Here is a 26,657-nt window from a genome sequence, read left to right as displayed (position 1 = left end):
ATCTTTACTTTATGCATACGTTCATATTTGGAGAAGGGAAGTCTTTATTGCAAAGTGCCTCCACGCTTTTTTGAGACCTTAAAAGTAAAATACGTGAATAAAGACGACCTACATGTGTGATATTTGCACTGCTATGGGCGTAGGGGTATTGTTTCTCTATTACAAGACATACATTAAAGACATAAAGCAGCTAATGGTGATTCAGCACCATTTGATCTGCAGGGGGAGCATATTGGATATTTGCTGTTCAGTATTCGTGGATTTTTCTGTTGAACGCAACTCAAAATGACTCATTAAAAATTCACATATTTGCTTATTTTTCCATAGAGCGCATCTGAAATATTTAGAGGAAAATGCAGCTTGGGAGAATGAAATGTTTCTTTTTTGAAGCACTCTGAATTGTTTGCGTGCCGAGGTGAAGCTCAGCAGATTTACTTTGACAGGTGGAGCGTTACGGCTTCCGCTGTGATGCAGCCACTGGTCAGCACTGTGTTCAACACAGAGTCCAGACGATGAGGAGAACAGCACCAGACTGCCGGCGAGGTCCGGAAGTGTTTATTTTGGCACGGCGGTCGCAGTTCTTCTCGCAAACAGTAGGAATAGCTCGTAGAGAGGATAAATCATTTTCCATCTTTTAAAATATTTAAAGATTTTAAACAAAATCTGCATCTGATCATGTCTGCTCTATTCCCAATGAATCTTCACGCCCCTAAGCTGACATGCGGTATATTTAAAATAAAAACCAAAGCTGTCTCAAACATCCAAGAAAAATGTACAATCTAATGGATAAATGTATAAAATGTGCCAATTAAGGAGTGAATAATAGAAAAAAAATCTATTTTTGGCAGATTTTTGCTCCCCCCTTAAGTTCTCTTTAAATCTTAAAGTTGGGATTTTAACGGTTTCGTGACGCTCAGTGTTTAAAAATACAGCATCAGTACGTCATGGATGAAAGTGAGAAAATGCCTCGACCTCTTTTGTTTCCTATGGTGATTATTTTCAGTGCTTATCCCGTTTTCAGCTCCTCCATCCTATAGACACCTGTTTTCTAAGAAGTGAGAAAAATGAAAACATAGTGGAACTAAGAGAGCTAAAAGACCCATCTGTTGCTCATTCAGCGGCAAAGACAGGTGGTGTGTAAAGACTTTAATTAACCGCCCCCGCCTGCTGACTCTTATCTCCCGTGTCTCCCTGCTTCTCCTCCTCCAGGTTCAGGGACGACAAGGGCTACGTTCTCTACCCTCAGATCGGGGACCGGCTGGACCTCATCTGCCCCCCGCTGGACACGGCCCGCTCCACGCCCGAGTACGAGTTCTACAAGCTCTACCTCGTGTCGACGCGGGAGCAGGCGGACCGCTGCGAGGTGATGGGCGCGCCCAACATCGTGCTGACGTGCGACGAGCCCACGCGGGAGCGCCGCTTCACCATCAAGTTCCAGGAGTTCTCGCCGAACCTCTGGGGCCACGAGTTCAAGAGCCTGCACGACTACTACATCATCGGTGAGCGGAGCGGTTGTGTGTTGAGCCGTCCTGCGGGGTGTGGGTGGTGCTTGGTTGGAGGGGAGTGGAGGAGGGGGAGTTGTTATGATTGCATGGTTGATTTCTGATTGTGCCTGAGTGTGTTTGTTTATTCCCCCGTGATGAAGACGCAGATTGGGCGGGTGTGTTTATGGTAATTATGTCAGAGATCTGTGTTTAATCTGGTCTGCAGGCGGGAACAAAACTCATAAAAAAATCATAAAATTTAAAAAAAAAAAAATCACCAGATGACCGTACGGATTCCAGCAGTAAAATGTCTCCAAATAAAACTCTTGTTGTTGCTGAGGGAAACTTTTTCCCACCTCATTCTTTTGACTTCTCGCTCTGTCAAAAGAAAGTAATGATATTTCTCGATCTTTCACATTTGGCTGCGCTACAACCACACGCCTCTTTGTATTTTATTGGAAAGTTATGTTCTACCCCAAAAGTGGCTCGTAGCTGTGATGAAAAATGTTTCTTCCGTCAGCTCCAGCGAGTTCAGACTCTGTGAGACTCTCATTTGCTCCGTTTTCTGACTGGAAGTCTGTTGGGTTGTGTCATTCCCAGCTTGGTCCGCTGCGGCATCTCCGAACATCAATTTGCAGGTCTTGTCGCAGATTGTTAGTTGGATTAAGTTTTGTGCTTTGACAAGGCCGTTCAAGCATGTTTAGAGTCTGTTGCCGCAGATACTTCGTCCAGGACTGAGCAGCTTCTTGTTTTCTCTCTCCTCTCTTTCAAAAGCCACGCTGGGTTCTGAATGCAGACACAAAAGTTACATTTTTGTCTCATCTGACCGCGTTGACTGAATATTTTCCGTTTTTGACTGGTGTTTTAAAACGATAATAGAAAAAATCTCAAGGCCTTCTGTGATTACAGTTTGCGCACATGACCACTGTGTGCATAAAGTTGGAAAAACAAAACCAAAACATAATCTCTGATCTCTCTTCTAACAGTGTTACTCCTGCTAAATGCTAGTAGCCTTCGTGTTGACATCTGGTTGTACTTCCTCTTAGAGTTCTTTGCATAAAATCTCAGTGAAACACCTCAAAGTTGATGGTTCTAATGTGGCAGAGGGAGAAATTACAGGGGAACAGAAACTCTTTAGGTCACCGTATCCTCTTTTGTGTGGGATTTTCGTGAACACCAGTCGATCCTCTGCGCTTTGTCCTGGCCGCGACTTGGCGCCTGTTTGTCATCACTGCCAGCTTTGCAGCGACCGTGAACGGAGAGGCCGAACTTTGTTTTGGCTTCCTCAAAAATTGTTTGTTTGGAGTTGGGCTGCGCACATTCGATGAGGTCATCGGACCGAGCCCGGCCGAGCGTCTCGGCGTCGGACGGAACAATCTGGGAGGAAAAGGCCGCGTCACACGAAACCTGGGGGTCGTTCCTAAACACATGCCCGGAGTCGAGCGGGTGTGGCGCAATTCGCAGCCGAGAAACACAAAGCGGCACATGCTTGCATACGAGAAGCACTCCCACCGCCCACAAGTTTCCAACACAAACACGGGCCCTGTAAAAACACCTCAGGAGCGAGAGATTGAGCAGGATAGACAAAAAGAGAGAGACCCTGTTTGATTCCCACAGCTCTCCGCCCACGCACCTGCGAGCTCCTTTCACTCAGGTGTGCAAATGCTCTTTTCAGTGCTTTCCGTCTGCTGTTGCTGGAGAGGAGGGAGAAAAAAAAAACTGAAAATGAAGGAACTGGAAGGTGGGACATGCAGGGAGAGAGAGAGAGAGATGGAAATAAACAAAGAGAATAAGGAATCTTCCAAAGTCAGTCAAGTCCCTCTTGCCTCTTTGTGTTCTATATTTGTTCGGCGTTTCTTTTCTTGCTCTTGGTTTTCACCATCAGTTCTCGTAGCCGGCACGTTTTGTGAGGAGAGGTGATGCACTGGGCATGTTTCCCCTCCACCCTGCCTCGGCTGCAGCATACTAATGGCTCTGCTCTGCTTTACTCAGTTCATTCACAACAAACGTCGTCTCAGTTGCACAGAAAAAGCAAACAGGTTCCTATTTACATTTAAATATTTGCTCTAATTCAGTCGTCAGACTGGGTGTGAATGACTTCATGGGAAGTCTCCCTTCATCTCCTGTTTTTATTGTTACTTGAAGGGAAATAATGTGCCGATCACATTTAGCTTGAAAACAGCAGTGAGCAAATTGCTACAAGCGCAATGGGAATAAAGCATATTCAATGCCTTGCAGGAGTATTTATACCTTTTGAATTTGATTACATGTTGTGACCATGCTCCAACAAATTTCAATGTGTGTTTTTTTTTAAAGATTTTTCCATCATAGATCATAACGATGTTGCGCTTAATCTGGAGAGGAAGAACAATGAGACGTGGTTGACCTTTTTGTTTATTTTACAAATGAAGATCTGCATTTATATTCAGCCCCCGTGAGTGGAAACTAGCCTGCCATGGATCCTTAACTGGCTTTGACTAGGCCGTTCTAACATCCTCCACTGCCATTCTCAAATCGTTTGCAGCCTCTAACAGTTTTCACTTCCGTACTTATAGCTCCATCCATCTTCCCATCAGCCAGCTTCCACTACATGGTTTGTATCAAACTTTTACTGGAGCTTTTCCATAATAGACGTCAGACAGACACGTCCGAATTCACAGAGGAACATTTTGGTGACTAGAAATCTGAAAGGTAGATTTCGATCATCTTAACTGATTTGAGAGTTTAGTAAAGGAATAAATGTTGAAACACTGCAGGAAGTGTTAGTAGTGATAAGCCTGGATGGTAAATTTAAAAAGCGACTCCCGGATCTTTAGTAGCCATAAAAATCGTCCTTTGAGAAACTGAGACTTGGAGGGATCATAAAACATAAACTCAGGCAACCAAATTTAACCACTGCTTTAAAATCGCTGGGTGTATAATTCATCCTCATCTTTAAAAATGTAGTTTACAATCAGGACTTATGCAATATCACATAACGTTGAGGCAGCGATCTGAAAGTCGCATCCTCACGTTTGAGTTAGAAATATCTTCTTCTCTTAAGTAACAACCTGGTTTACAAACCTTGAGAGGAATCTGCAGTTTATTCCAGCAGGGAAGCTTTGAAAGAGGAGTCGGTTTAAACGGGGGGTAAAAAGCACGAACGGAGCAGCAGCTGGCGAGTAGAGATGAAAGAGTAAACCTCCGTGCCTTTTTTTTTTTTTTTTTTGGTATTAATTTTAGAAAAAAAAGTACCTTCCTCAGTGTGGGAAATGAAAACAGGACAAGGATCCTCACTGAAGTGTTGATTCTGCAGAGAGAACTGTCCTCTGAGCAAACTGCAGAGTTTAATCTAGTGGTGGCCAAACCGTTTGTCAAATGGGTCACAATCGTCCAGACAGAAGTACCTGAGCCAAAAAAAAAATTAATGGGAAAAAAAAAAACTTTACTTCCCCTGAAGCCAATAAACTGAGCATTCAATAGTGTAACAAAACTAAATAAAGTGGCCAAATTGTTTACAGAAAAGGATGTTTTGGATTTTGCATGTTTTCCTTATTAAGAGAAAGGCGCTTATTTTGAAAATTACTTTGCTGAAAAAGTACAGACCTTTCTCAGGAATAAAAAGATGTGATTTCTTCGAAAACACTCGCTGTATTTAGACAAGTTTAATTATTATTTGAAGCAGATGCAAAAGCACAAAAACCTGCTTTGGGATAAAAGTCACCAGAAAGGTCTGCAATTAAAGAGACGGCAAAAAGACAAACACTTTTGTGTTTTACCCATTTTCCAGAGTAAGATTTTAACTTGTAATACTTCATGACAGTTTTTTTCTTTATTTATTTTGATTTGTTTTATATATTTTATTGTGCTATTGTGCACAATTTCTTTTTACTTTTTTGAAGTTCTAATTATAAAGAAAACATCTGCAGTGAATCTAGCTGTTTTACAATCAGGTAAATGTAGAGATTATATAGATTTTCTTTTTAAAGGAACCTGCATAGAAGTGGTTCCGACATAGAAACATATTTCTTAGATATGCACTGTTTAGGCTGGTCTCAGCACCTGCCAGTTTTTGGTTTTCTTTAAGGCATTCGCCTGCTAATTTGAAGGACTTTAACACATACAAAACAAGATTTGTGGAAATTGTTAGTAGCAATTCACCAATTAAATTTAACAGCCACGTTAGAAATGTGCTGCAGGTTCTTTGATAGAGGTCTGAGTTAAATCCATCAGAAAATGAAGGATTTACAAGATTGTTCCCTTTTATGCATCAAAGGAGACATCACTAACCTTTTGCTGCGTCAAAGAGCTCACTGTTTGATGTTGCATTACGAATATTAGTGGAGTTTTTCTTTTTTGAACCATTTAATGAACAGAACTAAAATCTTGTTTTTCCATTGACCTGCCGATCACAAGTCAGAGACATTTAAGGGAAAATTGGCTTTGATCACTGCCTGTTTGGATCACTAGTTTCCTTTATTTTGTGTTTGAAGACGGAATGGATCTGAATAACCCCGATTAGAAATACCACTTTACACAGACATTTAAGGTGTTTTCACACCTGATAGTCCGATGGACTCAGTTTGACTGGGGACCATAATTGTGAAATTCGTTGGATTTTCAGCTGGTGTGAGTCGCTTTCACACTGCACCGTGCCAAACGAACCAAACATTTTGAAAAGTCTTTTCCCCTCCTCACCTGTGGTGGCGCCGCATCAAGAGCAACTGAAGGAAACGACAAAAAACCTCTGAAGGAGACGCTGAGCGCAACTTCCTTCTTCACAAATGTAAATAAAAATGGAGTAACATCAGATTTTAGCCTTTGTAGGATTTATCTTTAAAAGACTAGAGGCCATTTCTGGATTTTTGGGTTTGTTTTGGTTGTTTTTACCCAGAATGCTCTGAGTTTTTAAGCCGTCTCCAGGCATTCACATGTGCATTCAAACTGAGGTAAAAACCTAGGCTTGAAGGTGGACAAGAGTCTGGCTTGTTGGTCCAGATCTGAGTTCGATCAAATGAACCAGACTACATAGGGAAATAAACTAAAGTTGGATTAATGTGGACTAACCAGGGCTGGTGTGAATGCACCCGGAAACAAAAATGTACAAAACATTTCAAAAGCAGCGATTATTTGTTACACTGTGCTTTCAATATTATCTTCCACATGTATTTAAAGTTGTAAACATAGATTTAAACAGAGAGGAGTGAAACTCAGTCGTTAATACATTTTAGTCATTATGCTTTTAATAGTGCAAAACAAACGTAGGTGCTCAATTAGTCAGACTATCTGTACCGTTAGCCAGCAGTAGATTGGTGGCAGGAAGTCTTTCAGTTTTCTGTCTGAAAGTATTTCCAAACAACTGAATTTGTCTCTGTTCTAATCAAAGGAAACGTGGGTTGCTACGGCAAGCTGACCGGCAGTGCTCAGTAAAAGCCGCCATGTCACTTTGTAATAGGTTCACACGCCACCGTCAGAGATCTGAAGCTCTACAGGAGCTGACTTCATTTTCTGCTCAGAATCCAAACGTTATCTTCAACCCACAGATGTTGGATAAAAGCAGCAGCGAACAAATCCACACCTTCCCAACAATCTCTCGCGTTCGTCTCCCTCTTCTGGACTCTCACCTGACAAATCGGGTCTTCTCGAGACACGAACGCCTTTATCTGCACTCACGCAGGCCAGACCGATCGATCGACAGCCTCCAGTCCGGTCGATCTCTGGCCGCAACACAAGGTCGCGCGCGCTCCATCACCTTCATATACGCTCCAAATTTTTACAAATGGAGGGGGAATCGGCGAGGTAAGGAGATAACTGAGTACAGAACTGCGACGTGCCTGTGATTGCGTGTCACTAATGAAGAATTGTATTCAGTCTCTCGTGAGATAATTAATTACAGTTTATCCAGCTGTGAGTTTACAGCCGCGTATCTGCTAACCGGCCATGTCAGTGGAAATTACACAGAGCACGCCGTGGACTGCGGTTAGTGGATGAGTTTAGTTGGGAGCGAGCATGTTTGTGCATGCACGTAAAGGCACCGATGTATGCAGAAGCCTCGGGGTTATCTTATTTTAATTAAGAAATATAACGTACCGTAATTTCATTTGCACACTGCAGAGTGGGCACACATGAAAAATGTTTGAACGGCGGAGGAAGCAGGTCGGTGGAAGTTAATTTCAAAGTCAAACCCATTACAGGGTACCTGTAACTCGGTTAAAGCCCACCGGCTGAACAGTTTCCTGCGCAATTTGTCACCATAATAAACACATAAAGTCATAATGAAACTCTGCATGTTCTGATTTCTGCTCTAAAATTATCAGCGAGTAATGCAATTGGTCCTCTTTAAAGAAAACCTGGTGATTTGCCAGTGAATCTAAACTCTCCTCGGCTTCAAGAGCCTCTAATTCATCACAGATGCCTCTGTTTTGTAATCAGATTACTTGAATCTCATTAAATGTAATTCTTTTCTTCCGTATCCCGGGGAGAGGAGAGAAAGAGCGAGGGAAATTGATTTGTCATACTTATTGATTGATGTTTTCATTCCTAACACGAGGTCAGAGTTTATGTAAGCCTATTTCTGTCACTCTCTCACTCCCCGTCTCTCACTGTCTGATTTTTCTCCCTCCCTCTCTCTCTCTCTCTCTCTCGCTCCCTTTCAGCGTCTCCACCCATGTGTCTTTCACCATTCAGATCCTGCAACACACTCACACATCAACAAAAACCACAAATCATGCCTTTCGCTGCATTTAAAGAATGCTTTGAGAACAGCTGGGCTTGTGGAAGACACAGTATCCTGCATGAATGCACATGTATCCTATAATTGTTTAAGGTTGGTTAATTTACTTTGCACTTTCCCAAAGAAACTCAGCAACGTCTACGAAACACTAGCAACATGTTTCTTTGCAATTATTTCTGGAAGAAAGCAGACATCGGAACGTTGCATTTCAGGGACGGGGTGAAGTTTTTGTGTGACATTTGTCTACAGCAAAGCATTGTGGGTCATTGTGATCAGAGTGCACTTAAACATTCAACCCTAATGTCATGCTGAGCTACGCAGGTCTTATGTCGGTACATTTACCTAGATACGTTTATGTAGATGTTTTTTATGCAACCACATGTTGGTGGTATAAACGCCGTAAAGCAAGAGTGGCGATAGAGTCAACATTAACCACAAGAAAAACATTTAAAAGAGGACTATCCAGGCTAATTTTTGTTATTTTGACTGCATGTCAGTTTCTCTAAATAAAATGGAATATAGGAGAAATATTGTTGATGCTTATTAGAATAAAACAAAACAAAACATTTCATTAAGATAAATCAGAAAAGCCCCAAAACTTTGGATCTTCTTTAAGTTCTGATTACATGATCTGATAATTATGCGACACTCAGACTATTAACTTTAAGCCCAAGACATAATCATATAAAGAACAAAAACAGGAAATGATGTCACGCTGAAAGCAAGTTCAACAAACTAAACTTAAAAGACTCAATGTTTCAGAAAATCCACCATATTTCTTCACATCTGGACCCGCGTTTTAAATCCTCCGACGTAAACCGCAAGATAAGAAGCAGCTCTATGCAACGGCCTGTTTAGTCCCAGGTGGTTCTAATCCCAATCTGGGCCAACTGGCTCTCATAACAAGAGAAAGGTTCTGATCCCGGATCAGACCAAAGTAACTTTAGCAATCTCTTTCTCTTTTTTTTTTATTTTTTATTTTTTTGAGAGATTTTATTTGTTGGAGTGGCGTAACTGCATTCAGTTCTGGTAAATGCTGTATCAAACCAGGAGAAGATTAAAAGTAGATTAGTTTAAACCGCTGACAGTGGAAGTGACCCGTGACAGATGGCTACTTTAGAGACAAAGAGACAAAATCTGCAAATGTCCTCAGTGGGGAAGTAGGAGTGAGCAGCAGCAGCAGCAGCAGGTCAAACTGAATCACAACATAATGAATTGTTTTAAAACCAAACTGGTTATAAACAGCCAGAAGATTCGGACCAGAGTGAACATCCCTGCTGATCCTGCTCTTCAGGACAAACCTGCATCACAGCATTGGCTTGGGTGTTGATTAGCCATTTGCTACATATACAAGTCATCTTCTCAAGTACTTACTCATCTTATATCTCAATGGATATCTTCCATCGCATCTTCCTAAGCAGCTGTGAACAGGAAAAGCAGCAAAAACAACAAAACTAAAAAAAAGTTGCTCAACTTGGTTTCGTGTCGACCAGTCAGCTGGGGGGAAGGGGGGGGGGGGAGTAGGTATTCATGGCCTTAGTTTTACAGTTCATAAATATATTTTTGCAAACAGCCAAGTCGCGGACTCTTCAAAGCGTGGAACAACCCCCTGATCGGTGTGTATCCACAGAGACCCGAACCAAATGAGGAACAGGTGTGGTAACAGGCAAACTGAAACCGCGGTGAAAGACAAATGACGGCGAAAATGCGACACAATGAACAACGGAGAAACTGTTTGAAAGCAAAGCGAAGGCAGGGGAGGCCGAAGCTAGAACAAAGAAGAAGAGAGCATAACAAAACCACAGACCATGACAAAAACTGGCTGCGCCATCGCATGAGCTGCTGGCAGCCCTAACCAGAACCAGTCGCTCTGAGGCGAAGGAACTGGAAAGATGCAGACAGACGTTTTTTTTTTTTTTTTTGTTGTTTTTTTTTGGGCTCGCATGCGTGGAGAGGCCGAAAGAAAAGGAAAATAGGGGATGACAACACACGGAGGCGGGTTATGCAGTCATGCGCGTTGCTGTTGATGCACTGCCTCCGCTGCATCTCATCTGCAGGGTGACACTGAAACAACGTGGCCACTTTCAATCACTGCCGCGGCTGTCAGGGGAGCGGAGCGCGCACACAGTGAATGATTGCAGCCTCACAGTCAACTTACATATGACCTCAAATGTGACGGATGTCTCTCTCTTTCTCTCTCACTCACACACACACACACACACACACACACACACACACACACACACACCCGCAGATGTCGGTAATCTTCTTTGGCGCTAACATATGCATGCTCACATCTCCGTGCACAGGGCCTCTCTCATCAGCGTATGCACTCACACACTCGGCACAAACGCGGTCGTAAAAACGCAAAAATCCACCCCAAAAATAGCTCTCGCGCGCACACGTCTCGCATACGCTCACGTGCACAGCGAGTTTTGGTCATAGCGGGTCAGTCGTTGCGGGACTGCAGTGCTGTTGTTGTTGCACACTGTGACAGATGGCGGCTTGTGTGTGTGTGTGCTTATTTAGAGCAGAGGCAGGTATTTTCCTGGTGTGTGTGTGTGTGTGTGCTGCGCGACTTTGCCGTCAGCAGGTGCAACCTGTACGGCTGCGCTGGTGAAGGCGCTTTTCTGTGTTGCACGCACGGCTCCCGGTGGCGTGTTTATGGAGCGCGGCCCCCTGGGGTCTATGCAGACGAACAACGGCGGGGATAAACAACCCTACCTCGCCAAAATGAATTATAGAAGAACCTTGGAGCTAAAAATGTGAGATCTCGTGCACGTGCGCGCCGTCGTGGTGGAAGTGTGCGACTTTTAGTGGGGAAAGTGTGTTTGGGATATTGCTCTTTGTGACGTCGCCGTCCTCATGCCTGTGTTTGCTCCTGGTATGTTTCCTGCAGGATTGAGCTGCTGCTCAATAATGCAGAGGTATTCTCTGGTTTATTTAACTGTGTTAACTGAAATAAGTGATTCGGAGCTCTAGCCGTCTTCCCATCAACTCACACCAGCTTGTCCTACTCCTTGTTTTACAGGTGCATTAATGAAATATTAGTTTGGTTTTTTTTTTTTGTTTTTTTTGCCATAAATAGCTTTTTGAGGAAGGCTGCACCTCATTTTACTGGAGCCCCTTCTGCCACATCCTTAGCATGTCCCTTTCACAAATGAAACTTCTGCAGCATATCAAGTTGCAGTATCAGTGCGAACAGTATTTCAGCTGCAGACGCCTGCTTGGACTTAATACTTAATAGGACATTATAGTTCAAGCATCTCAATAATATTTGGTCAGTTGGATGAACTAACTCAGTTATCTTTAACGGCTGAGATGTGAAAGCTCACAAACGGAGGTAAAGGTCAAGAAAGATAAGTGTCAGGATAATATGGGTTAATCATTAGTGACACCCGTTCAGTAAAGGCTTTCTTCCAGCCACTAAAGTTGCCCTGTTGACTTTTTTGGTGGAATTTATGCAGCCGTGTCAGAGTTTAAGAAGGGAAGAGTGCATCTTGTTTCTCTGGGAACATGGAGTGTTCAGTTTGATGCAAACTGTTCATTTCGGTCCACGCAGCATTTTGCATGTAAATCCCAAATGTTTGGATGTTTTATCACCTAGTTGTACGTTGAGCTTCTCTAAAACTTCCTGGCTGACCTGCCTGCTGTTCTCTTTGATTTGTTAAATAACAACCGTCTGAGGCCTTCGCAAAACAAGTGGACTCTGCTCACTAATTTGCCATTTTTATTGCAAAATGCACATCGATGTAATTCTCCTTGAACTTCACAGTTTTTCGCTATTTTGTGTTGGTCTACCGTGTAATATCCCAACGAAACAGCTCGAAGTTTGAGGTTTGTAACGTGACGAAATCACGCTTCTACTCTGCTTGCCGTCCTGTTTTGGAGTGTGTGTGGATGCGGCCTAATTGCTGGACATGGTGGGGCAGGCGGCCAGCAATGTCACCGTGCTCAATAATGCAGAGGAACTCACTGGTTTATTTATCAGGGCTAAGCTGGAATAAACGACACACGGTTCAAGGTGGGAGGGGAGAGAAAGAACGGAGACGGATGAAGAGAGAAATTATGGGCAACAGCATCGAAATAAGGGGAGAGAAGAAGAGACAATGAAAGAAGAGAAACTCTGCACTGCAGGCTAAATGAGCTGCGTTCTGATTCCCCATGTGCATACGAGCGTGTGTGCGTGTGCGTGTGTGTGTGTGTGTGTGTGTGTGTGTGTGTGTGTGTGTGTGTGTATACATTCACACAAGTTTGTTTGCGACTGAAGTGAGAGGAGCAACAGTGGAGGAGTCAAAGAAGGGATGGGGAGGATGAAAAGCAGCTGAGTGGAAGAGGCGGCGGATCGAGGCACTCTTGGAAATCTATATGTGCTGAATATTTGATCATGTTTAAGCCCTCTGATTTAAGCCTCCTGCCAGGCTCCAAAGCGAGCAGCGACACAAGGGAGAACAGAGGAGAAGCTGCTGAAAGGAGTGAAAGGGGAGGAGGAAGGAAACACGAGCATGTCTGGGGGTTTTTTCCCTCACCTGTCCAGTGGCAACTCCTGGGGTAAAAAACTGAAGTTTCGTAGTGGTCATGTGAAGTTAAAGTGGTATTACTCTGGTATTTGTCCAATTAAAGAAAAAAAAATCACCACAAATTGCTTCGGAAACTTACATACAATTAGGAATATTAGTCTTTTACTAGATTTCTGATGAAATGAACGCCAGATTAATGCCAGAGTCGTTAAAGGATTTGCAGTTTTTTCAAGAGCTGCAAATCCTTCAGAAAGCGGACATTTAAAATTGATCAAAAAAAGTTAACGGGTACAAAATGCTTTGAGTATTGAGATAACGGGTTTGATCCGATATACATCCAGATTTGTATCTTCTAGAAAACTTTTTTTTTTTTAACTTTCGGATCTACTGCCTTCACAGTTTGTCAGCGGATCTATTTTAGGTAACAGTGCAAAATACCTACTTTGAAAACATAGATGCTATCTGATTTTATGGCTAATTTTAGATGTAAAAAAAAAAAAAGAACGTTTCCACGTAACTCAACAGGTTATTATGCATCCCTAATGACCAGGATACCGTTTGATACAACTAAAAATACAACAATATAATGTGACAGAATAACTCACGATACAGGTCAGCACAATAAAATACGACACAGTATGATCTTTAAAATAGTACAGTGAAATACACAATACAATGAAAACACAATACAAATATGAAATATGATACAGTAAGGTAAGATGGAGTGCATACTGACACAAAATTACACAAAAAGATGCAAAGATTGATATAAAATCCAACAAACTACATTAAGATGCGACGGGATGCAATAAACTACATTATGGTGCAATAAAATTTAACACAGTATAGTACAATAAGATACCATTTGATACAAATATAACTAATTCTATAATGAATTATAGGAAACAATTCATTATTTTTGCATTCGTAGACATTTGAAATACAGCTCAATACAATAAGAGACATCAGGATATAATGAGCTGCAAAAAATACAATGAGTTGCAGCATATGACGTAATAAAACAGTACAAAGAAATTGAATTTGAACAAAAAGTCGCAAATGAAAACATCAGGATGCATTTTGGTGCAACGGTTTTATGAAATGTAACATGCGATGATGTGTACTTCCCCTCTGTTTTAAACTCTGTTCTCGTTCTCACTTCATTAACAATATAATGGAACATTTTTTTTCATTCAGGCAGCTTGAATCTTTGCTTGTCACACCTTTTAAATATATATACATATATATATATATATATATATATATATATATATATATATATATATATATATATATATATATATATGTTTCCATGTGTTTTATTATTTAGGTTAGAACAGGTGCCTTCCTCCTCAAGGACTAGTACAGGAATAATTTTAAACTTTTGCTCCCCTGTCAGGTTTTGTACTTTGAACAAAAAGAACAGTTTGTCGTACTTGACAAGGAGTGAAAAAGGCACTTTGAGTTCTTCTACTCTACTTACAGTAAAGTTTATCATTGCTGGGAAAAAAAAAAAAAAAAGCCGCCACCAGAAGTTCTCCATGGAAACGTTTGAAAAGAGCTCAAATTTGACATTGGTGAAGGTGCAAGAAACCCGACTCTTTGACTCATGAAAGGAAGTCCCTCATTCAGACCACCCTGGATCAAATTGTGCTAAACTGCGATACATTTTTCAACTTCAAGCGTGTTTGTGTTTGCGGCCCCCGGGGGGACGCGCCTGCAGTTTGCTTCTGGCCGGGGCCCCTGCAGCTCTTCTGAAAGGTGGACCTGAGGACTGCTGTTTTTTTTTTTTTTTTTTCGAGCCCGCAACACATTTTTCACACTCCACCAAACACGTCGAATACTCGGGGCAAACTGCCTCAGTCAAACTCTCATGTGTGAAAATAGCCTCGAATAAAGTGCATAAGTGGAAAATGGAATAGAGGAGAGGGCCGGCAGGGGTTTTTGCACACAGGATCCAGCTAATTTCCCCCCCTAGAGATAAAGTTTATCTGCATCTCTCTGTGGATAAGAGGGAAAGGATAGTGGAAAGGATGGCTTAATTTAAAATAATAGTAGTCAACTCAAGTGTTAAACAATTATGCCTTGTTCTTCCTTCAGGCTGCCTGCATGTATCTTCATTATAAGCAAGGGAATGTGTGTACGAGACAACAGTAGGCGTGCGGCACTATACGCCTGTATCCATATCGCCTTTATTAGTGCTACAAATAAGGCTTTTTCTGGTAGAAAACAAATAATAGAGAAGAGAGAGAGAGAGACGGGTATGAGCTGATTTGAAGTGACACAGGAAGAGAGAGAGAGAGAGAGAGGGATATTTGTGCAGGAAAAAAAAGAAAAGAAAAGGGAGGAAAAAGACGAAAAAAAAGATGTGTGCTGAGTGTGAGTAAGAGAAAGTGACAGATCGCCTGGCCGATTTAGGTCAGCAATCAGAGCGCTGCTACTGTCCGTGAGATTTGCTGTGTGTGTGTGTGTGGATGCGTTTTGTAGGTGTTTGTGTGCCGCTTGCGTGACTGTCGTGTTTGCGCGGCGGCGTGTTTGTGCCGACGTTGTTTGCGAGAGTTGGGCCGGGGTGGCAGCAGGGTTGGGGTTGATTGCATGAGTGAGTGTGAATACTTCTCTCCTGCTAAAGGTCAGACAAGAAGAATACCTCCCTAATTGGATTGGGCCCGGTTAACAATGTATGATTCATTTAACCTTCCTGCACCGTCTTATGCGTCCGCACTGGCACGGTTACGCAAACCCCTCTCGTTCGGCTGTCACCGCTCCACAAAAAAACAAAAAAACCAAAAAGAAAAAAACAAAGTCGGCATTGTGCTGCGGCCGCCCGCGTCTTCCGGGAAGGCGTGAGCGCCAATGATCAGGCAGAGAGAGGGGGGTGTTTAAACCGAGCGCACCTTTAGGCTGACCTCTGCCATCAGCGGAGCACATTACCCTGCTAATATAGCCTTGATTTAGTGCTCAAGGTTCATGCAAACATGACCCCTGATCAACATAATGAGCATGTTCACGCAGGCAGATGTTTGGACCCTGCACTCAGACACGCAGACACGAGGTGTGTGTTTGCTTTCACACGCTGATGAACTTAATGATGAAAGTTTTCTCGGTAACCCATCTGTTCGCCATTTTGGGGGGGGAATATATATATATTTATATATATATTTATATATATTTATATATCCTGCCTGTGTACGATGGCGGCGGGGGGGTGGGGGGGACGCCTCAAGTCAAGGGAAGTTAGCCGACTGTAAAGACTGGGAACAGGAATTAGCATTTGCTCTCTCTGAAATTCAAATTGTTATTTGAAAGTTAGGATCCCGGGATGCTACCAACCAAGAACTCCTGTTTTCATTTGACTCTTTGGAGTCAAAGTGGCAGAGAAAGTGTTTGAGCCCATTTCTTCTGACTTTACTCCTTTTTTTCATAGTTACATTTTTCAGATCCTCAAAAGATATTTACATAAAACAACATAAAACCTGAGTAAATTGTTCAAGTAATGACGATTTCAAATAAGGGGAGAAGCTACCCAAACCAACCCAGCCCCTCCGGAGAAAGTCAACATGATAACTGCCATAAAACATTTGCAATAATTAATTGGAAACGAGTCTTTCCATCGCCGTAGAGAAAATCGTCCCCATTTTTCTCTGCTGGATTTAGTAAATTTTGATCATAAAAGGTCACTGCAGTGCAGGATCTATAAATAACTGCAGCACGGATTGCAAGTCAACTTTTTAGGTTTGTTAATGCGACATGGTTGGCGGTTTATCGCAGTGCACATAAGCAATAAAGTTGATTTGAAATCGCAGACGCAAAACCGTGACTTGGCTTGAACGAAGTTTATTCAGCGAAGGACAAAAGCACTGCATGAGCAGGATGATGAACACTGAACTAAACCCGAACTGACGTAAAACAGGACACCTGGAAACTCTGAAGAACTGCTGTAAACAAAGCGGCAATGATTTGCCTGGATAGAGGGACTTCAGACAAACTGATTACATCGGAAGGTTATTTTACACTTTGGACATAATCGGCAACGATACTTTTGTTTAGTTTGTGGAGTTTAATCAAAGCTCAGCTGTTGCTAGAAGATCCAAAATGTGGCAAAATGTAACCCAAACCATTTAAACGTTTTGATACAAGAATAAAGACATCATAGGCGGGCCGTTTTTAGAGCTGTATCTTGTGTGAAAAATATCTCCGAAGTGAGCCGTTGTTTGAAAAGCTGTCATCATTAGCATGTTCAGTGTTCAGACTTAACAACAGGGTTATGAGTTCAGTTTCAGCAAGTTCTCTAACCGCCACCAGATCCTCTGAATCAGCCTGACAGATCTAAGGATTTGTTGTTTTATTTGGGAAGATTTCTAAATGAAAACAATCAGCTGCTTACGTTAGCGTTATCGTGCTAATGCTAACGTCAGCCAGTGCTACAGAACTCAGATCCAAGAATGATAAAAGTTTATTTAGCAAAGAACACAAAGAACTATAGTTCCAACTATAGAGCATCAATATGTGATGTCCAGCATTTCGTTTGGCAATTATTCGATCAGATAAAAACTGTCAGACGTATGAGTAAAAATGTATTTGTTCAGCTGCGCTGCCGCCATTTTGAATCTGAGCCTTGCAGAACAAAGCTTATTCTTATTCATTTTTCTGACCTGAAACTCTGAACACACTCTCAAAATTTGATTTACTTGACAATGATATTGAGTCGATTTTCCCCTGTGCCAATTTGTACACAAAAATTAGCATTTTGTCCCTTTCTTCTTCCAAGAATCCTTCTTTTTTATTCCTTGTAGTATTTTGCTGAGTTGTGAAGATAAATAGCAACAAAAATGCCTACTTATGATGTATATTTCAACCTAATTGTTATGGAATTACAACCAAAACAGCCCCAACTAAGCAACCTCCCACAAGCATATATTATTTACTGGAATCATAGAACCACATTTCCTTACAGTAAAACTACGAGCGGATTATGGAAAATTACTTTAAAAGCTGTCAAAGCTGGTACAGACTGGCGAATAGAAGTGAAATGTCCATCATCCCCTGGACAGCTCATCCTGAGCTAAAGCTGCAAGAAACCTCAAGTAAAGAAAGATGAAAAAGTTAAAGATAATCACAAAATTATTGCCTAATATCCTCATTTAAAACTAAAGTAGTGTGCAATTTGTTGAACTGCAGCTGAGCTAAAGTCTCTGTTTACGTCTCTCAAAACTGAACTGTTCCTTTAAGAGGAGAAAAGGTACACAGTTCTGCTGTTTTTTATTTTATTTTTAACCCAGAAGCAGGCATGATCTTTGGCATGTCTGAGACAGATTATGGTGTTCTCGCCACACAATTGGAGCCAGCAGCTGTTCGGCAGCAGAAGATGGGGAAGGAAGAGTACCGGCAAGAGAAAGAAAAGTGAGCCGAGAGTGTAAACCGTAGGGGAAGCTGACAAGCTCGAATAATTTGAACACGCAAGAAAAAGAAGACCGAGAAGAAACGAGCGAGGCAGTGGGGGGGGAGCCTCGGTTGTTGGATGGGATGAAAAAGAAAAGTTTTTATTTTTTTCTCCTCGCTCGCTGCAAGGAGACAGTATGGGAGACAGTGTTGACACTCAGCGGAGCAAGAGGGCCCATGGCTCAAAGACACAAGGACAAACAATCAGCTGCAAATCCTTTTCACCCACCATTTAGGCAGCCCTAATTACCCCAAAAACGCCACAAAGAACGTCATTATCGCTCTTTGCTTGTGTGTGTGTGTGTGTGTGTGTGTGTGTGTGTGCTCCACTTGTTTATTGAAGAGTGATTCATTAGCGGGCCTCGCTGTTTGCTTGTTCTCGACTAATCGCCATTGTTGGGAGATACTTTACAAATACAACAAGGCTTTTTCTGCAGTTTTGCGAAACATTCGTCGCCCCGCTCTCTCAAATTTTAATTTTATTCACACTCCCTCCGTCGGTCATTCCTCAATAACCACTGGACAGCTTGAGAAGTGCCAAAGTTTTATGATGTCATGCTTTCAGCCAGCTGACCGTCAGCATGCAGCAACAGCTGGATAAGATTCTAGAGTGGCTCTTTGAAAACTCATCCTCCAAACTATAGGAACCTTCTGACAGAAACTTTGAGCTGTTTTAAAACTATAACTTTTGAAAAACTTGTACGTTTTTCCACCTCTCTCTCTCTCTCTGTTAGAGTTCAGATCGGACCCGTCCTGAGCCCATACCGAATATGTCCGAGCCCGATCCGATTCAACTAATTCACTTTAATTATAGGCCCGAGCCTGAAGTAAACCTGACATTATTTAATTACAGCTTTACTGCTTTCGTTTTTGGTCCGTAATTTAAGTAAACAGTGTAAGTTCTCCTGTTTTTAGCTTTTGCTTGACGTCTTCCAGCTCCACTTTGTCGCTTGTTGTGACCGCAGGGTGAGTCGAGCGCAAATGATCCGGGACGAGTGATGGATAGGACGCCGTCTCCGCTGCAGCAGGGTCGCAGTCTGATTAACTTTTTTATTTCCTCAACAAGTTCAGCTACCCGCTCCTCGTTTTAGACTGTAATAAGTAGATTTACACAACTTTATATCATGCATTCATTCTCTGTGCTGTATTTCAGGCTTATTAAACGAGCTGCAAACGACCATCTGGCAAATAACTCCGGCCCGACCCGGCCTGAATTTCGGGATCATGCTCGGGCCATAAATCTAAACTCTGTCTCTGTGTTTTGTTGCAAAACAAAAATATTTGCAAGCATCCAAATTAGTCCATGTTGTCAATAAGGAAGTAAAGCAGTAACCTCCTTTCATCCAGCTGACTGACTGGGAGAGTGTGGCAACAAGTTGGGGAGGGGCAACGTTGAGTTACTATATTCTTTAAATACCTGGGGGGAAAAAATCCTGGTCATTCTGGCTCTACCAAAACTGAAGCTAAGTGATATTTGTAAAGTAGTTTCTAAGGCTCAGAGCTTTGGGGGGTCAGTGGATCTCTTGGTCCGGATGTTGTTTGGGTCCATGTAGGTCTGTGATGTTTCATTGGACCAGACTCTGGGCTTCCTGGATGCTGCAGGAAGTAGAACTCTGAGCGACTGATGCAGCGCCGGGTTTCAGATGAAGACGGCTTCAAGTCGAAGCTTTAATATTAATCCTCTCCTTTCCCTCCGGAGTTCAAGTGGAGGATTGGTGGTTATTCGTCGTCCATATTGGTACCACACATCTGCTGCTGCAGCATGTGCTGATTATATATTGATGAGGGAGGCGGTTCGGATAATTGAACACCCTCATCAGGGCTTCTGGTCTCCTTATTCCACTTCAAACCATCTGAAGATGGTGTGTGTGTGTGTGTGTGTGTGTGTGTGCGTGTGTGTGTGTGTGTGTGAGCATGGACTCATGTTTGTGTGTAATGGCCTTTTGTCCGCCTGTGTCCGCCCCCTCCTGCGCCCCCCAGCTCCAGCTTTAAATCCAGGTCCCAACCACGGCTCCAGCCCCACTAACCACTGGTTTAATATATGCAATTAAGAAGCTAATTAGAGTAATTAATTCAGCCGGGGCCGAGGCCCAGCCTGGCCCCTATTCACGGCGTCGGAGCTGCCATAATCCTTCCCCTCTCTGCTCACACACACCAGCCACACAAAGAATAACACACACTCAGACACCGCCATGCCCTCATTATGAGCGGACTCTTTGTTGGCTCTTTCTATGTGTGTGTGTGTGTGTGTGTGTGTGTGGTGCCAGAGAAGTCGAAGATGAAGAAAAGGTTGTAAATAAAGACAGAGAAAAAAGTGAGGCAGTCATTTGGGCATAATGAGCGCAAACAGTGAACTAATTCATGGGCACCTCGGAGCCTCGCTCGCTCGCCCCGCTGCTCTCTTGGTGGCGCTGCGAAAGAAGAGGCCCTGTTGTGGCAAATGGCTTCTTACCTCATCTGCAGCAACAGTTCTGCTCCGGAGGCCAGCCGTCTGGGAGGAAAGCGAAAGTTTAATGGAGAGTTCTCGCTCCTCCCTTTTTTCTTTTTCTTTTTATCCAGGTTTGTCCTTTTTGAAGATTTAGGAACTGCTTTTACACTCCTGACCTCAGCTGGAGAGCTCCTCTACATTACTGCATCTCCGTGCTAAATCACGAGGAGGTTTAATTAAAACCCCAGTGTTCATATTTTTATTTTATTTCGGTGCAACAAGGCAAACGGCGCAGTTTCATGAGTCCTCCATGATTCATGCTTGCACCGTAAAACCTTTTGATTGCATTTGGCTTGTCTTGTGTGTGTGTTTTGTTTTTTTTTTTCAGAGAAGGAAGAGACTTAAGCAGTTCCAGGTTTGTTATTTCTGGAGTGTGATTAGGAAACGTGTGATGAATCCAAGATTAGAGCAGCGGGACAGATTTACAGTATTTGGAGCGAGCGGGGTTTAAAGGGATTACCAATAAAAGTAATCGAAGAAGTTTTGGCTGCGCCTCCAAGGAAGACATTTAAAAAAAAAAAAAAAAAAAAAAAAAAAAAAATGGGGTCGCCAGCGTGACACAGAGGGACGCCTTAGTCACAGCTTATTTAAAGGTTTGTGTGAGCTGTGACATGATGATTCGGCCCGTTTTCAGGGATTTTTAAAATTTTTAGTCGCGTTCTCCTGTGGAGATGGTATTTTTAGCTAAGTACACCTCGGAGAAAACACGCAGGGGCACTCACGTTTCCTCAGCGAGAGTAAACAGTGCATCTAACTTGTTCGGGGGTGTTTTTTCACTGCAGGAGCACATCTTGTTTTGTGAGTGGAGATATCAGCCATCTGCCAGTTTTTTGGCAACAAAATAAGAAGGAAGGCTTTAAAGAGCTTCTGGAAGTCCTTAGAGGTAGAACTAGTTGGCTGGTGATCCTGCAGGAACTACAAAGCATCGCATTTCCACCGTCACTGACGAACGTGGCTCTTTACAGCAAAATTGCTCATTTGACCCCGTTAAAAGTTTGACTTTTACGGTGGGAGAATCTCTTTGCTCTTCTTCGCTTTTCCACGTCTGCCGCCACCCTCTCTCTCTGCACTCCTTACTCTTTGCGTTGCTCCCTCACCTTCTCTTTTCGTTCCTCGGCGACTGGCAGAAGGAGCACGAGGAGGCAAGAACACACCTGCTCTTCTTGCTGCAGGTAAACAGGAAGCGCGACGGCAGGGTTCACAGCCCGGAGTACAATCAGTTAATGGAGAGTTTTCTGGAGGTTTTCATGTTTCAGGGTCCTCCTGGTAACGATGAGTACAAAGCATTCTGACCAATTTAGATTCTTTTCACACACACACACACACACACACACACACACACACACACACACACACACACACACACACACACACACACACACACAAAAGTGGAAATGCAGTACAACCTTTAGAGTACATTTATTCAGTGGAGGAAAATTGTATAAAGGATATAATTATAACATAATTCTCCAAGTGTCTAATTCCTGCTTTGCTTTATTAAGTTTCGAGTAACTTTTTATTTAGTAAAAACTAAATAAAAGTTATTAGAAATGGGAAAAACAAGAGAATGTAACATTAAATACGTGTTGAACTTCATAAGTTATGACATAACGGCTTTTTGACCTCCTCCATCACAATAATGTTACCAAATAATCTGAAATATAAATGTCTGCTTCCTTATCATCAGTATTTTTAATACACATTCTTACTAGTGAAACTTAAAGCTGAACAGTTTATATATATATATATATATATATATATATATATATAAACAACTCATAAAATGAAATGGGCAGTTTTAATTATTAATTCCAATTAGTTATTTGTTTACAGCAGCACAGTCTCCCTCTGAAGAATCATGATGTGAGGAACAAAAAGGAGAGGACAAATATCCTACACTTACTTTTTGCAAAGTCACCCGAACCATTTTTGTAATTTAAACTTTAATATGAACTCCTAACTTGCTATTCGCAGCTTTCTGTTTCACTAGTGTGTAAATAAGGTGTGACAGAGGGCCCACGTCTTTTGGGCTCGTTGTAAAAACGCGTACCACTGCGAAACGCGCCGTTCGAGTCAGGGAGACGTGCGATCGATAGAAATCAGCAAAATAAGGAAGCGGCTAAACTTCCTCATATCTGCCGTCAAAGCAGCCGTTAAAATATTCAAGCCAGCAGAAACTTTTAACAACGAGACAGAGTTCATCCTTCCTGCCAGTTAACATACTTCAGTTGTTTTTAAAAAAGACTTGTTTATATTTTAAGGAGCAAAATGAAACCATGAAGCGTTTATAATTGAAGCTAATACCCGCCGAATGGGAAGACATAACCGCTTTTTTTCTTTCTCATTTTTATTCGCTAAATACCAGAATAAATAACTGGTAGTAATGATAATAAGAACTAGCAATGGTAAATATTTAAAAATAATTTGGAATTTAACAGTGTTGCCATGCAAAAAAGTCATTATATTGATTAAAAAAGCTCCATGTTTTAAGTATAGAGTCTGATGGCAGCGCCTTGCTGTTTGGGTTCGATTCCAGACCTCAGGATTGTTGCTGCATGCCTTTCACTCCTTCCTGTCTGATTAATGCCTATAAAATCCACCTCTGTGGAAAGTGAAGCGCAGCATTTCTTGATGATTTTCTCCTGTTTCTGGCTTCAAGGAGTTAGGCCACTGTTTACAATCAGTTATTATCTTTTAAACATAGCTGTGGCATGCAATAATGCGCCGCCGTTTCGTATTTGTTACACTGGCTGCACCGGTTTACCCTAGCCTCTCGTTTTTCAACCCCCTCGTCAGACTCGGATCATGTTTTTTTCGCGCCGTGAGAATGATCTTATCGGGCCGATAAAGTTTGCTGAACTCGAGGTGACACAAAGAGACAGTTATCTTTCAGCAGTCAGGCGAAATAAACTCCACATCAAACAGGCGGGAATGCAAACAAACGCTAATGAGAGCAGGTTTTTCCAGTCCCGCGTTAAACCAGACATCAGTGGATGATTTAACTTAAGCAAACGGGACTGGAGGGAGATTAAACAGTAAAAAAACACACACGTGCACGCACACACACACACACGCGCGCACGCACACACACACGCACACACGTTTAAGGGAGGAGATGCAGACAGACTGCAACGCAGATGTTATTCCCATGCATTTACCTCGAGATATGCTTCTGAGGTGCAAATGAGATTAAAAGGCACAACTGTAAACACGCTTATGCTAAAGGTAGAGCGGGAAGTACGGAGTGCAAACACGCCCACATGTCTGCACACACCCGACCGAGGCAGAGACAGACCGGCAAACAGCGGAGCACGTAGTTTTAGGCAGGCTGCTTTAATCACAGAAGAGCTAAACAAACACCACCATCATCAATCTCCACGCACACACACACAAGAAGTGTACATTTCCAACACATGCACCAACGGTATATAACTGCCCCCAATGCTTTCCCCTGTCCATCATCTTCCCCTTCATACTCAGCCTCTCTTCTTTCCACTTACTCTCTTCCTGATCTCTCCCTCGAGCAGTACGCAGGCACAGATGTCAAGATGTATTATTTCGCCTGGCTGGCTCCCATGTTTTGTGTATATATTTATATATGTGTGTGTGTGTGTGTGTTTCTCCTGCTTTCCTCTTTTGGAAGCAAGAATAATATTGCGGAGGGGAGCAGGGATGTAGGTGAGCAGGGTGAGAAAGAGAGACGGGGCTGGTAAAGATTAGTGAAACATTTCAGAACCTGTATTACATTACAAAGGGCACCACACACACACGCACACACACACACACGCACACACACACACACACACACACACACACACACACACACACACACACACACACACACACACACACACACACACACCCCCACACACACACACACGCAGTTTGCTGGTATTACTGCCTCGGATCAAGGACATTTAAGGAAAACATCACATTCACACAGTGGCATGTTGTGTTGAATCTGTGGCGATCCATTAGAAGGACCTCCGTGCTCGGCAGCTCGGTCTTGGCTGATACATTTAAACATTTAAAAGTGTGTGTGTGTTTGTGTGTGTGTGTGTGTGTGTGGATGGATGACATAACAGCTGGTTGACAGAGTGGCGTTCAACAAAAGAAGAAACCTCAAGGGAGGATGAGAAGAGACGTTTCTCTTTGTTCCCCCTGCTGCTTTATTCACTTAAAAGTGATTCTCAGTAAATCAGAAGGACATGAAAAAGTTTATTTCGTTTTTTAATTCAAAAAGTAAAACTTGCGCGTTATTTAAAGTGACTACAGGCAGGGATGTAGTTTTAAAGGTTTGTGAAAATTGAATGGTTACATAAAACCAATACAAGAGGATTTTAAAAGTAGAAATGTTTTTATCCCTATTGCCCTTAGGGAAAAAATACATAGTGTTTCCTTCCACTTAACTTTCCACCTACATGCCTGCATACAGCATTCTAAACATTTGAGATTTTTTTTCTTTTTTTGCATGAGACTAGCTAAACTAACTATAAAAAAAGTTGTAAAGCACAGTGCCACTCTGGAGAATCTGCACTCAATAAAAACGAGGATAAAAGAAACGTTGAATGCGCTTTGCTCCACTTTCATCTCCACTCTGCTCTCACCCCTGCTGCTTATGCGCCATTTTCTGCCACACACGTTAACTTTCCACTAATGTGGCTGGATGCAGCTGCACTCTGTGACTATTTGAGGGCAATAATAACAACACAGATGTTGTGTCACGGCCACGTTTCGATCTTCGTGGTCATGAGAACGACTGCTTACTAACCTGCAGATCGTCGTTTTTAAATCCACCGACGAGGAGGGGAATCCATGAAAGGTAACCGGTAATGGAGATGGTTTGCTTTCATGACGCTTTGCTCATGTTTATTAATGGAAAGTTGAAGGGAAGGAAAAACTGTGTGAAACAAGTGCACTAGTAGCTTCAGCCCAATGAACATTTGCCTTTTTTTAATTCATTGTCTTTTATTAAGATTAAATATGCTGAACATGTATGTGAACAGGAAAACATTTCTGCATTAAGATAATTTCTTTTTGGTTTTATGTTGTATTCAACCCCACTTCTTGCCCTTTGACCCCTGGAAACATGCACAGCCTCCCTGCCACCCTGCAAGAACAATGGATGGAAGAATACATCAATTATTGACATTTTTCAAGAAACAGAATTTCAAGTTTTCATCATCTTTAAAGTTAACATTAAAATTAAGATATATAACACATAACTTTGACTTTTTTTGTATTAAATTCCTTTGAATCTGCATTTTAATGCTATTCTGATTTATTGAGTCTATTTCAGATCCTTCACACATTCATGTCCTGAAACAAACTGCAGCCTCTGACACAAACAATGAAACTAAAACAATCAGAATCTGCAGCAAAGACCCAAGTATGTCGCTAAAACCACACAAAAAAAGTTGGAACCGCTCGGATTTACAACTACAACAATGCTGTGCTACAGAAAAAGCTTTGATTGAGATTGCTTTAATAAAAAAAATAAAAAAAAAAGAAAGTAGCTTAACACGCCGATGCCACAGTTGACCCGGTGGCCGCGGATTAATGCATCAATCATGAACCACAGAACCCGTGTTCTGGCTCAGAAACCTGTTATTTTATCCTCATCTAACCTCGTTTCCCCTGCGTGCATCCGCTGTGTACCATCTAATACCAGCCTGAAATCCTCCTGCAACAGCCGTGCTTCACAAATGTCCCTTTTCATCTCCGGCTAACGACAACGGAGCCGAGGGTCTTGAAAAGTCTGGTAAAGAATTTGATTTGATCATGTGGGAGGGGGAGAAAAGGATTGTGGGAAAAAGTTTAATTTTCCAAACTTTAATCTGTGTCTCGTTTTCTACGAGATTTATAAGCGCACTTTATCTGTGATTTACAGACACAGATTTCTGGTTTGTAAACTCTGCCTTTGATACTTTTTTTTTTGCAAATTTTGCACATTTTTGTAACCAAATAAATACAAAACATCTCACACTCTTTGGAGTCTTCAGTGTAGGAAACTG

General features: G+C 42.2%; 1 protein-coding gene across 1 annotated transcript in view; it reads left to right on the top strand.

Moving 5' to 3' along the window:
- Positions 1-26,657, top strand: part of efnb3b (ephrin-B3b) — a 113,310-nt gene that overhangs the window by 50,201 nt on the left and 36,452 nt on the right. The window contains exon 2 of the mRNA XM_088015913.1: positions 1,210-1,499. Coding sequence (XP_087872039.1) covers positions 1,210-1,499 — 290 coding nt within the window. The remainder of the gene's footprint in view (positions 1-1,209; positions 1,500-26,657) is intronic.

The sequence above is a fragment of the Poecilia mexicana genome, unplaced genomic scaffold, assembly GCF_051168715.1.
Source record: "Poecilia mexicana isolate PSO_F unplaced genomic scaffold, ASM5116871v1 scaffold_18, whole genome shotgun sequence".
Lineage (NCBI taxonomy): Eukaryota > Metazoa > Chordata > Actinopteri > Cyprinodontiformes > Poeciliidae > Poecilia > Poecilia mexicana.
This window is presented reverse-complemented; position numbering and strand designations above follow the sequence as displayed.